General features: G+C 43.6%; 1 protein-coding gene across 2 annotated transcripts in view; it reads right to left on the bottom strand.

Annotated features, from left to right (window-relative positions):
- Positions 1–556: 556 nt before the first annotated feature.
- The window catches only part of STK38L (serine/threonine kinase 38 like), a 36,455-nt gene continuing 23,079 nt past the window's right edge, over positions 557–13,932 (bottom strand). For both annotated transcript variants that reach the window (XM_081957368.1, XM_081957367.1), the window contains exons 6-14: positions 13,564–13,687; positions 12,808–12,962; positions 10,893–10,995; positions 9,513–9,574; positions 7,939–8,056; positions 6,623–6,746; positions 5,738–5,833; positions 4,947–5,038; positions 557–3,948 (exon numbers count right to left, since the gene is read on the bottom strand). In XM_081957368.1, coding sequence (XP_081813494.1) covers positions 3,821–3,948; positions 4,947–5,038; positions 5,738–5,833; positions 6,623–6,746; positions 7,939–8,056; positions 9,513–9,574; positions 10,893–10,995; positions 12,808–12,962; positions 13,564–13,687 — 1,002 coding nt within the window. In that variant the 3' untranslated portion in view covers positions 557–3,820. The remainder of the gene's footprint in view (positions 3,949–4,946; positions 5,039–5,737; positions 5,834–6,622; positions 6,747–7,938; positions 8,057–9,512; positions 9,575–10,892; positions 10,996–12,807; positions 12,963–13,563; positions 13,688–13,932) is intronic.

A 13,932-nucleotide genomic window follows, 5' to 3' on the forward strand; every position in this document is an offset into this window, starting at 1 on the left:
GTCAGTTATTAAATTCCGGTGGCTCGCTGTTTATATTCTATCAGTTTATATTCTGGTGGGGGCTGTTTATTGTTGGCTTCTAGGTTTGATGCTAATTTGGGAGTTTATCTATGCTGATTTGGATGCTGGCATCAGACCAACAATCAAATAAACATTACCCCAATCAAGAAATTGCCAAAGAGACAACAATAGACAGCCCAAGAATCTCTAAGACCTCCCCCTCCCACACAGATAGACCAGCCACCAGAATGTAAAACTGGCAGCAAACAGCACGCCTACTAGTACTGATGATGTTACGTAGTTGGGTAATGAAACCCCTGCAAAAAAACTAGCAAGCTCAGAGGGTACCAAGGAGCCCACAGTTCTCCTCCTCCTCCACCACCACCCTTGTAGCACCGATGATGTTACCTAGTTGGGTCATGAAACGTCTGCAAGAAAACCACCAAGCTCAAGAGAGCACCAAGGATCCCTCATTTCAACCCTGAGCTACAAATATTCTCCTTTATTAAGGCTTTTCATGATTTAACACATTAGAAAAAAAAAAGACTGCTTAATATTTTAAAAAGTGCCATCTTTATTTCATATGCTGTAAAAAGCCTTATATGCCTTCTATTGTAACTTTTTGCAAACCACAACTACGGAATTTATTTGATTTTGATTTTTTTTTTAATAAAAAAGAAATAAGAAATAAGAGGAAAGGTACAGCAGCCATTCAAATCCCGAACGTTTGAAATGAAATCGACCTCAAAACAAACCAGACAACAACTGGCTTGAAAATGTTCGAAGAAAATGAGAAGAATCTTGAAGAAACTGACTTAACGCTCCCAGGAATTGCTGGATAAAAAGAGGAAAACCTGCAATCAAAAATGTAAATCCCTGCAATCAAAAATGTAAATATAAAACTCATCATTAGACTTTGGGCCATTGGCCTCTGCAGGGGAGCAGAGTAACAAAACTAATATTGTCCTGAAAGTCCCGCCCCATTTCTGTATGTGTCATGATGTCACTCAATGTGACAAGAAGGGGTGGGGCTTGCAGGAAGCGTCTGTCAATGCCCCCCCGCTAATGTTACGAAGCCTCATCTTGTAAATCCCCCCCTCCCCAAATAATCCCAGCAAACTAATCAAGGAGAGAAGCAACCTGGAATTAAGGAGCAACTTCCCAACAGTCAGGACAATTAACCAGTGGAACAGTTTGCCACCAGACGTTGTGGGTGTTTCATTACTGGAGGCTTTTAAGAAGAGACAGGACAGCCACCTGTCTGAAATGGCATAAGGTCCCCTGCTTGAGCAGGGGGTTGGACTGGAAGACCTCCAAGGTCCCCCTGTTATCCTCTTTAACTCAAACTCCCCGTAGAAAAATAAACCGGCCAAATATAGCAGTCAGCCCACCCATGTTTCCCTAAACCCAGCAATTGGCAGGATTTTAATTCAAGAGAACTCGACAAGTTCAGAAACTAAAAATGGAAAGTAATGGTTTTGTCATAAAAGGGCATAGGGTCCCCTGCCTGAGAAGGGGGTTGGACTAGAAGACCTCCAAGGCCCCTTCCTGTTATTCTGTTTATACTCTTGAACTCAACTCCCTTCGTAGAAAAATAAACCGCTTCCCTAAATCCCAGCAATCGGCAGGGTTTTAATTCAAGGGAACTCGACAAGTTCGAAAATAGAAAGGGGAAGATTTTGTTTTTATCTTTTTTCTTTAGTACCCCTCGTTTATTTTTTTTTTAAAAAGGCGAATCGCCTTTATCGTTCAGGAAAAAGAAAGAAAAAGGAAATATAATTGGTCAAGCAATTTCAGGATCTTTGGTACTCAGAGGAGAACAAAATGGCTCGAAGCATCGTAGCAACGTTAAATTCAGAAGGAAGTGAAAGAAGCAAAAGAAGATGAGCTGATGCCGGATGTATTTATTTATTTATTTCCTCCTTAAGATGTTTTCCGGCGATTTGAGATGAAAGCTGCCCATCGCTTTTATTCAGGGGTGAAATCCACTTATCTTTGCTATCGGTGAGCGCAGGCAGGACCTCCCGGCACATGCGCAAAGAGTCAAAAACGGACGTGATGACATCCGGGCGAGTGGGCGGAGCCTGCTACGGAGCACCTGGAAAGGTAAGCGAACAGCGGGGGGGGGGGAAATCCGCTGCGCCACACGATTTATATTAGCTAGAAAGCAGGAAATCCTGCTTTCTAGCTAATATAAATCATGCATGGCAGCTGATCGTAGGAAAAACTAGTTTGCCCGAACCGGTTTCATTTTTTTTACTACCGAACTGATCCGAACCAGTACGATTTCACCCCTGATTTTATTTGATAAAAGTGGCGTCTCACTTCTGAAAGCAGCTAAAGGCTCACCTTAAGGGTTGAATCCAGTTCCAAACCAGTTTGACTACAAATTACAATCTGAAGGAGTCGCTTCTCTTTAGTGTTAAGACTACGGAGCCCTGAGTGAGAGCAAGAAGCCAACGAGTGTGGCAAAAAAAGTCCTATTTAAAAATAGCTCGTTTAAATAACTTTACGCCGGCTTTTTATGTCCACTGTTCTTCCTCCGTAGGGGACCGCATTATCGAACGTGGCTTCCCCTTCTTTGTGTTTTTCGTACAGGTAATCCTCAACGTACGACCGCAAACTGGGCCCCAAAACCTCGGTTCATCTGTCCCGTTTTGTGACCTTCCTAGCCACAGTTGTTAAGTGAATTGCCGCAAGCGTTAAGTGAGCCACACAGTTGTTAAGCGAATCCAGCTTTCCGCATTGACTCTGCGGGTCGGAAGGTCGCAAAAGGGGATCACGTGAGCACTGCAACCGTCACAAATACGAGTCGGTTGGCAAACATCTGAATGTTGATCACGTGACCTCGGGGAGGCTGGAATGGACACAAGTGTGAAAGAAAAAAGGCCGCGAGTCACTTTTCTCAGTGGCGTCGCAGCTTCGAAATGGTCGTTAAATGGACTGTTGTAAGTTGAGGATTACCTGTCCTTTCTACTGTAAAAAACTGCCCAGGTAAATATATTTGCTGATGAAGAAGCCGAGCTGAAAGGCGGAGTAAAATATGTCATTAGTTTGGAGTCATTGCGTCCCCACAATAGACCTCTTACACAAACACCCTTGTTTTAACACCTGGGCGAACCGACGTGTAGTTCAACCCCAGTGGTGGATTCCTCTCCCCGTCGCTACCAGTACGGTGCCCACGGGGCCATGTGTCCTTTTGTGCACACGCAGTGCACACGCATACGCACTCCACGGCCCCTGCGACACCCAGCTGCTTGTCGGAGCTCGCGCAGGTGCCGTACATTGGACGGTTGCTTTAAAAACCGGTATAGAACGCGGCCAGGCGGGTGGGCCAAACGAGCCACTGTCAGCTGCTCCCAGCTACTACCAGTATGGCCGTACAGGACCGTACTGGCCGGAACCCACCACTGTTCAAACTATAAACGAAGGGACCCAGGTGGCAGAATTGACCATTACAATGTACATTTCGGCAGTGCAGATACAAAGAGGAATGTCGGTTTGCTTCTTCTTCTTCTTTTCTCTCTCTCTCTCTTCTCTCTCTCTCTCTTTTCCGTTTCAATTTCCAGTACCTCTGTTGTAATAAAGTTTAACAAAAATAATTCGCTATTGATAGAAGCCGCCAGCTGGCACTGCCAACTAATTGTCCGTAGTAGTAGTCTCGGAAAATTCTAATCCGGTAGAATTCCTTAATTCTTTTTGGAGGGAGGAGGGGGGTTTAGGGGGAGTCCGCGGGCGCCAGTCTGCGAGAACGTCGGAGCGGGTGGAGGCGGAGCAGAGGCAGGCGGGGTACCTGAGTTCTTACGCTTCCTGGCGTCTCTCACAACTTCCCGGCCTTCATGTAAGATGGGATGGAGCCCCGCTGAGTCAGTCCTTCGAATCTCTTGTAGGTGTAATTGAGGAAAACCCAGTCTTTGGACTTGAAATCCGGTTCGGTGGTGTTGGGCACTAGAACGCAAAAAAAGATGCGATTGTGATGAAACGGGGAGGGGGATGTTTCCGTAAAGGTGGGTGCAAGTGGAAAGTAGGAAGCGGGTCTCGGACTACATGTTTGTTATTAAATCGTGGGGTCCTCTCCTCTCCTCTTCTTTTCTCTTTCGTTCTCTCCTTTCCCTCCCTTTCCCCTTTTTTTTCTCTTTCATTTTTCTCTTTCATTCTTTTCTCTCTCCCCTCTCCTTTTCTTTTTCATTCTTTTCTCTCTCTCCTCCTTTTCTCTTTCATTCTTTTCTCTCCCCTCCCCTCCCCTCTTATTTTTTCTTTTGTTCTTTTCTCTCTCTCCTCCTCCCCTTTTCTTTTCTTTCATTCTTTTCTCTCTCCTCCCCTCTTTACTCTTTCTTTTCTCTCTCTTCTCTCATCTCTCCCTTCCCCTCTCCTCCCCTCTTCTTCCCTTTCATTCTTCTCATTCATTCTTTTCTCTCTCCTCCCCTTTTCTTTTTCATGTTTCTCTTTCGTTTTTTTCTCTCTCCTCCCTTTCCTCTCCTTTCTCTCCTCTCCTCTCTTCCTTCCCCCCTTTCTCTTTCGTTCTTTTCTCTCTCCTCCCCTCTCCTCCTCTCTACTTTTCTCTTTCATTCTTTTTTGTTCTTTTCTCTCTCTTCTCCCCTCTTCTTTGCTTTCATTCTTCTTTTTTGTTCTTTTCTCTCTCTTCTCTCTTCTTTGCTTTCATTCTTCTCTTTTGTTCTTTTCTCTCTCCTCCCTTTCCTCTCCTTTCTCTCCTCTCTCCCTCCCCTCCCCTCTCTTTTCTCTTTCAGACTTCTCTTTCATTTTTTCTCTCTCCTCTCTCCCTTCCCCTTTTTATTCTTCTCTTTCATTCTTTTCTCTCTCATTCCTCTCTCTCCCCTCCCCTCTTCCTTCCTCTTTCATTCTTTTCTGTCCCTTCTCTCCTCTCCCCCCTCTCCCCTCTGCTCTCAACCATAAGATATTGTTGCATCTATGAGTATCAGGCTCACCTGGTTGTAAAATATCAGATTCGGGGAATTCATCGAAATTGGAGGTGTCATCTATACTTTTGATTTCTATAGTGATGGCAGCTGGCCTTTCTCTAAAACGAAAAGCAAAGGTCAGGCAGATCAAGATTACAAGCAACGTTGGGATCAGCGCAACTGAATCTTGCTTTAAAATAAAACCCATCACCGCTAACAAAATAAACAAATATATCTGCTACTTCCATCCTGAATTCATTTAGAGGCGTTTCAAGGTAGATCCAGGGGAGCACACATTGACCTGGACCTACGACGGTTTTCCATAATTATAACCTCTTCAGCGTCCCCACGGCCACGCGATCAAAATTCAGACGTTTGGCAACTGACTCGTATTTACGACGGTTGCTTCGGGCAAGCAAATTTCAATGGGGAAGCCAGATTCTCTGAATGACTAACTTAACAACCGCAGGGATCCGCTTAACAAATGTGTGTAAGACAGGTCGTAAACCGTCAGTAGAAGAAGCCGGAACCCACCCCTGGTTGACTCCGTCTTCCATCCTTCCGAGGTCGGTAAAACAAGGACCCAGATTGTTGGGGGCAAGAGGCTGACACTGTAAACCACTTAGAGAGGGCCATAAAAGCGCTGTAAAATTGGCATATAAGTCTAAGTGCTAATGCTATCTATCTATCTGTGGTGGCACAGTGGTGAGAATGCAGTATTGCAGGCTGGCTCTGCCCACTGTCAGCAGTTCGTAAAGTCCTGTCTATGCCTACATTTTTCCTGAATTCTTCCATTTTTCATTTTTCACCAAACCTACCTGATGTGGGCCCAATCCACCGCTTCGAAAAATGCGTGGCTCTTAATTTCTTCTACTCCGTTGCTGCCGACTCTGTTTTCAGCATCTGTGCAAAATCTGGAAGAGAAGGGAGATTTTATTTTTTTAAAGGGAAGAAAAGTTATTACCGGTAGTCCTCGGCTTACAACGATTCATTTAGTGACCGTTCAATGTTACAACGGTGCTGAAAAATGTGACCGAGGATCGTTTTTCACAGTTACGACCGGTGTGGCATCTCCGTGACCACGTGATAAAAATTCAGACCCTTAGAAACTGACTTGTATTTATGACTGCTGTAGTGTCCTGGGGTCATGTGTGACTAATTTAGCAGATGCAATTATCTGCTTAACAATGATAGAAAGAACAATTGTAAAATGGGGCAAACTCACGGGACAAATGTTTCACCTAGCAACATAATTTTCGCATGCGGGAGCATGCCTGAACCAGTAGTAAAAAATTTGGCAACCCACGACTGTTTCACACCCCCAAGAAATCTAAGTCCAGCCTGCCGTGAATTCCTTATCTCCCGCTAATTTCCCTTGGCTGTTAGTAGTTCAGATTCTCATAGAGAGCTTAAGCTTGCAATACAATCTTTATAGCTGAATCTCCTGATTTCTCTGGTGTTTGACCCCTGGATTCCTTTCCACTGCTTTGTTGGCCAACGTAATGCTTACGAGCCTACACTTGCACAAAAAGGACAGCCCTTCCATCCCGTAAGCTAAGTTTCTCTGACGATTAATTCTATTGTTGTAATGTAAAGTTTCTTCAGGATAATGACGAAGCAAAGTAGATTATCAATAGCAGGCTAACAAAATTGCTCATTAATGGATTTTCTAGCCCCGTAAGGGAAACACTTGTTCTACTTACTTTAAAATGAGGTCTTTTGCTTTTTCTGAAATGGGCACTTCCGGCGGAAATACCAATGTTTCTTTCCAGTTCATAATTTTTCTATATGTTTCTTGAGGTGTTTCAGAGCAGAATGGGGGATATCCTGTAAAATGGGAGACAATGAAAGCGCTGGACTAGATGAACAATATTGAAGTACTTGGAATAAACTTATACAATACAATACAATAGCAGAGTCGGAAGGGACCTTGGAGGTCTTCTAGTCCAACCCCCTGCCTAGGCAGGAAATCATATACCGTTTCAGACAAATGGCTATCCAACATCTTCTTAAAGACTTCCAGTGTTGGGGCATTCACAACTTCTGGAGGCAACTTCTGTTCCACTGATAGAGAGCATCATATTAATTCTCCTTGGTTCTGTCTCCAAAACCAACCTCCCCGATATCTCAGGGGCTGCCCCAAAGAAGAGGGAGTCAAGCTGTTCTCCAAAGCACCTGAAGACAGGACAAGAAGCAGTGGGTGGAAACTAATCAAAGAGAGAAGCAACCTAGAACTAAGGAGAAACTTCCTGACAGTGAGAACAATTAATCAGTGAACAGAAGTTGCCTCCAGAAGTTGTGAATGCTCCAACACTGGAAGTCTTTAAGAAGATGTTGGATAGCCATTTGTCTGAAATGAGGTAAGGTTTCCTGCATGAACAGGGGGTTGGACTAGAGACCTCCAAGGTCCCTTCCAACTTTGTTATTCTGTCATTCTGTTATGCTGTTATCCCTTCCTTCCTTCCTCCTTCCATCCTTCCTTCTTTCCTCCCTCCTCCCTCCTTCCTTCTTTCCTCCCTCCCTCCCTTCCTTCTCTCCTCCCTCCCTCCCTCTCTCCTTTCTTCCTTCCTCCATGCCTGGATGTTTTTAAGAAGAGATTGGACAGCCATTTGTCTGAAGTGGTGTAGGGTTTCCTGCCTGAGCAGGGGGCTGGACTAGAAGACCTCCAAGGTCCTTTCCAACTGTTGCTTTCTATTCTATTCCTTTGAAATGACGGTTGATCCTAAAGGAAATCAACCCTGTCCTTTGGAAGGGCAGGTCCTGACGCTGGAGCTCAAAGACTTTGGCCACCAAAGACGAAGATGAGAAAAGACCCCTCGATGCTTTGGCCACCAAATGAGAAGAGAGGTCTCCTTGGAGAAGGCCCTGATGTTGGGAAAGATGGAAGACCAAAGGCGAAGGAGAAGGACAGAGGATGAGATGGTTAGATACGGTCACCGGCACGACGAACGTGAGTTGGAACCCTCTCCAAGCCTGAGACGACCTCTCTTTAACTGCAGCTCCCATTGGTTCCTCTCACCTATTAGCATCTCGTACATGATGACGCCCAAAGACCACCAATCACAGAGTTTGTTGTAACCTGTCTGCATGAAAACCTCGGGCGCGATGTAATCCGGAGTCCCGACAGTTGAATAGGCCTGAAAAATGATATTTCGGAGATCACCTTTTGAAACCAATCCAGGTTTTTATGCCTTCTGAGTCTTTCAGAGTCTTCCGTCCATGGCAGGGGTCTCAAAACCTGGCCACGTTACGGCTTGTGGGAGTTAAAGTCCAGAAGTCGTAAAGTTGCCAAGCTTGGAGACCCCACCCCACCCCTCCCAATCTATGGTTTTTATGGATTCTCTGAAAAAAGGCTTTGTTTTAGCATTCTTTACTTCTGGTTTCTGGCCAAGAAAAAGTAAATGACAGGCACTGGAGGGAATTGATCCCATAGTCCTCCTCTACTCCTCAATCTGCCCTCCCTTCTAGCACTGATGATGTTACTTAGTTGGGTCATGAAATGTCTACAAGTAAGCAACCAAAGCACCCTATAGTTTAAATCTCTGAACAACACACACACCCCTTTCTCTTCTAGCACTGATGATGTTACCTAGTTGGGTCATAAAATATCTTCAAGCATACAACCAAACTCAGAGAATGCCAAGGACCCCACAGTTCTCCTCTCCTCCTCCACCACCTTTCCTCCTCCTTCTCCTCCTCCTCTTCCTTCTCCTCTCCTCCTCTCCACAAACCCCACTCCCTTCTAGCACTGATGATGTTACCTAGTTGGGTCATAAAATACCTGCAAGCATACAACCAAAACACAGAGAATGCCAAGGACCCCACAGTTCTCCTCTTCCTCCTCTCCTCCTCCTCCTCCACCACCTTTCCTCCTCCTTCTCCTCCTCCTCTTCCTTCTCCTCTCCTCCTCTCCACAAACCCCACTCCCTTCTAGCACTGATGATGTTACCTAGTTGGGTCATAAAATACCTGCAAGTATACAACCAAACACAGAGAATGCCAAGGACTCCACAGTTCTCCTCTTCCTCCTCTCCTCCTCCTCCTCCACCACATTTCCTCCTCCTTCTCCTCCTCCTCTTCCTTCTCCTCTCCTCCTCTCCACAAACCCCACTCCCTTCTAGCACTGATGATGTTACCTAGTTGGGTCATAAAATACCTGCAAGCATACAACCAAAACACAGAGAATGCCAAGGACCCCACAGTTCTCCTCTTCCTCCTCTCCTCCTCCTCCTCCACCACCTTTCCTCCTCCTTCTCCTCCTCCTCTTCCTTCTCCTCTCCTCCTCTCCACAAACCCCACTCCCTTCTAGCACTGATGATGTTACCTAGTTGGGTCATAAAATACCTGCAAGTATACAACCAAAACACAGAGAATGCCAAGGGACCCACAATCTTCCTCCTTCTCTTCCTCCTCCTCCTCTCACAAACCCCACTCCTTCTTGCATTGATGATGTTATCTAGTTTGGTCATGAAATGTCTTCAAGAACTAACCCAAGCTCAGAGAGCTAACAAGGAGGCCTTGAAGACCACCTAACGTTCTCCAAACATTTTTGCATTGGAGGGACTTTGCAGAACTCAACCGGGAGATACTCACCAGCTGTCGTCTGTTCTTCTTCCACGTCTCTGCTTTCCTTTTGGAGTTCATATTCTGGAACGCTGAGTCACAAAACAACGAACCAAGTGAATGATTTCCGTTTTAAGAGCATTCTAACAATTCAGCCTGCTTTTGGTTCCAGTCCAGGATCCAAAAAGTGACAGAAATAAATGGCAGGGCCTTTTCTCATGCAAACGTTTTTAAAAAAAGCTATTTTAATTATTTCTTTCCTTCCCTAAATGTCTCCCCAACGTAGAATCGCAATGCATTAAGAGCAGTTCTGCGCCAAATCTTTGGGGACGCAACGTTGGAAACGGTGCATCTTGTTTTTTTTAATAGATTTTTATTGTTTTTTCCATCTATAACAACTTTCAATCATCACGTTAACATTGTTGTGTCATGGTGCCTATGTACAGTATATCAATCTTATATCGCTTCTATATTGATATACATTCATTTACAATTCTATATGTTTCTCTACTGCTCCTTGGCTAAAGTAATTTTATTTCTGTTATGCAACCATTTATACCAATTATCCCAAATTTCATAGTGGACTCTTCTTTGTCCTTTAATCTTAATGTTAACTTCTCCATTTGTGCGCAATCTAGAATTTTCTGAATCACTAATTCATCTGGGGGAATATTACTGTATTTCCAATATTGGGCAAACGCTATTCTGGCTGTAGTCAATCAGTGGGCTTACGATTTGTTCTCGACGTTATGACGGACGTATTCCCACTCTCCCCCACAGTCCCATGATTGGATGATTGGACACTTGGCGATCTGCTCGCCTTTATGTCCATTTGTAGCATCCCATGGTCACATGGCCATGAATTGGGAAGGGTTTTTTTTCTTTTTCTTTTGCTGAGTTCCATTGTTTTATTCTGGTTTCTGGCCAAAAACACCCATTGGGGAAAGTTGATCCCAGAATCCTCCTCTTCCTCCTCCTTCAATACCACCACCTATACCTCTTTCTCCACTCCACACACACTCCTCTCTACTAGCACTGATGACATTCCCTAGCTGGGTCATGAAACGTCTGCAAGAAAATCACCAAGCTCAGAGAGCATCAAGGACTCCAGTCATTGTTCTCCTTCTCCTCCTCCTCCTCCTCCTCCTCCTCCTCCTCCTCCTCCTCCTCCTCCTCCTCCCCCTCTCCTTCAATACCACCACCTCTACCTCCTCCTCCTCCACTCCACAAACCCCACTCCCTTCTAGCACTGATGACGTTACCTAGATGGGTCATGAGATTCCTGCATGGAAACCACCAAGCTCAGAGAGCACCGAGGACCCAACCAGCTCAACCTCGAGGCACAAATATCCTCCTCCATCAATACAGTATGCAGAATATTTATCGTAAGGTAGAATTTGCAGTACTTACAGAAGTCACTAGGTGGATTATGAGTGAGGTTTCTGTAGAATTCAGTTCGGTGAGCTTTCTTTAAACCTGTGCATAGCCCAAAATCAGAGAGTTTTACATGGCCCTACAGAAAGAAAATCATATTCATATTCAATCCATATTCATATACTCATATGATTAATCCAGATGACTGATGCAAACTTCTGAAGTACTTCTGGAGCTATTCCCTGATTTACATCTAATCATCAAATAGCAGATTGTACCCAAGCAGAAAACTGCAATTTCATCGTGTCTGAGAAAGCGACATGCAAATGGATTTAAAGCAATTTTTTTATTATCATGTTATTTGTAAAATTTATTGGCCACCCACCCTAACACACAGTAACTCTGGGCAGCTTCCAATATTTAAAAAAAAACCTGCATATAATGTAATTTTATACATACATTCATACATACATACACGTTTTATACAGTTTTATGTTTTTTTGTGTAAAGTTTTTTTTTTAATTTTTTGTTACAAATTTTAAAACCTTTTTATAAACAAAGTATTGTTCAGGGTTTTTCCCCCCTTTTTACATTCTCTCTTATACACAATCCATTTTACATCGCATTTATCATTTCTAACTTTGGCCCCACATTTTCTAACTCTATTTCCATCTTAAGTTTGCATTTTTCTTAACGAATAAACAAAATCATTTTTTGCCCTTTTAGAAAAAAGTATATCAACTTTATCATTTTATTTTCCATTCGTTATTTCTAGTTTCTATATGTAGTGTATATCATCAAATCCATTTTAATATAACAAGCATTTTACTTAATTGGTTATCCACATTTAACAATATTATCTTATTTAGCTATATATCATCAACAGTATTGACATATTTCATTTTCTACCAATAATCTCTCTTTTTTCGCCACGATGTAGAAAAGATGTGGAGACTCTAGAAAGAGTGCAGAGAAGAGCAACAAGAATGATTAGAGGGATGAAGGCTAAAATATTTTGTGATATTCTCTATGGACTGTACACCGCCCCGAGTCCCTCTGGGAGAGGGGGCGGTCTAGAAGCACCAAATATAAATAAATAAATAAATAAATAAATAAATAAATAAATAAATAAATAAATAAATAAATAAATAAATAATAAATAAATAAATAAATAAATAAATAAATAAATAAATAAATAAATAAATAAATAAATAAATAAATAAATAAAATGTAAGAAGAACAGTTGCAGGAACTGGGTATGTCTAGTTTAATAAAAAGAAGGACTAGGGGAGACATGATAGCAATGTTCCAATATCTCAGGGGCTGCCCCGAAGAAGAGGGAGTCAAGCTATTCTCCAAAGCACCTGAGGGTAGGACAAGAAGCAATGGGTGGAAACTAATCAAGGAGAGAAGCAACTTAGAACTGATGAGAAATTTCCTGATAGTGAGAACAATTAATCAGTGGAACAGCTTGCCTCCAGAAGTTGTGAATGCCCCAACACTGGAAGTCTTTAAGAAGATGTTGGATAGCCATTTGTCTGAAACGGTATAGGGTTTCCTGCCTAGGCAGGGGGTTGGACTAGAAGACCTCCAAGGTCCCTTCCAACTTTGCTACTGTATTGTATTACCTTTCCTAACCATTTTCTCTTAACTCATCTCTACAAAAAGGAGATTTTTGTATTCATAAAAGGAAGCGGATGCCAAAGCCTACCGTAGCCCAACCTTGGTGGTGCCACAGATATCTGCTGTAAGTGTTTTTCTGAATCTCAGCAACTTTCAGCTGTGTGAGACTTCAACTTCCAGAATTCAATTCCCGGAAGTGTGGACGTCCACTTCCGGAATTCTATTCTGGGGAATTCTGGGAGTTGAAGTCCACCCAGCTGAAAGTTGCTGAGACATTCCATCCTAGAACAAGGACTCAAAAGAGAGGACCCGTAGGAACACGAGATACCTTTGCGTCCAGCAGAAGATTATCGGGTTTTATATCTCTGTGAATGAACCCCAGCTGGTGAATGGCGTCGATAGCGAGCACGGTTTCTGAGATATAAAACTGTGTTTCTTCCTCAGAGAGCGTGTCCTTCTTCATGAGCAAAGTCATCATGTCACCTGAATCAGGGAGAACGAAACACAGGCGGTCAAAAAGCAAAAAACGAACACACCGAGTTAATTCGGAGCAGCCAGACAGAATCTTGCCAAACTAAAGTAGAAAACGTGCATCATTATAGTCTGAGAATTGCAAGGAAGGAGCTGTCTTATCTTTTTTTCCTTCTTCTCCCAGCTAAAGTCTCTAAATTTGGCTGTCTCTTGGTCCTCTGCCCTTCTGGGAATCTCCTCCTCTCCACAAACCCCACACCCTTCTACCCAAATCTTAGCCTTGGGAAAATGGCAGTTTTTCACTGAAAATATTCTCTGAATCGTTCCATTAGTTATTGAAATCATCATCATTTAACAACCCCATAATCTCTTGCAAGGTGGAATCTGGGCAACTGAATGGAGCTAGCAGAGTGTTTCACTGGCCGGACGCCATGCCTGTCGCCAATGAGGAGTTTTGTTCGGCAGATAAATTCTCACTGTGCCCAGAGAGAGAAATATCTGACTCTACCTAGGATCGAACCCACAGCCTCCTGATGGTGAGGCGAGAGCTCGGCCTCTAGGCCACCGCACCACTCTCAATTAGTCATTGAAATAATTTCACCGAACTGTTTACCTCCCGGAAGGAACTCCATAATCAAGTAAAGGTTGCGTTTGTCCTGAAAACTATAGAACATCTTCACGACCCAGGCACCATCGGCTTCAACCAGGATGTCCCTTTCTGCTCGGATGTGAGCCACCTGCAAGAGGAACACGGCCAATCAGATCAAAGTTGAAGGTAAAAAAAGGAGTTTGCCTACCCAACAGATTTGTACATCAACAGTTTTCAGTGCAATGATACTTTTATTGCTGTTAGGTGTAAGGCAGCCTTTCCTAACTCTCTGGCACTCAGTATAGGTTGGCCCACAACTCTCATCCGACTGTCTCCTACGCTCCAAAGATGGAGATATCTGTTTCTACCGGTAAAAGAGGATGTTTTAGCTCA

This window comes from Natrix helvetica, assembly GCF_964273705.1.
Source record: "Natrix helvetica genome assembly, chromosome: 6".
Classification (NCBI taxonomy): domain Eukaryota; kingdom Metazoa; phylum Chordata; class Lepidosauria; order Squamata; family Natricidae; genus Natrix; species Natrix helvetica.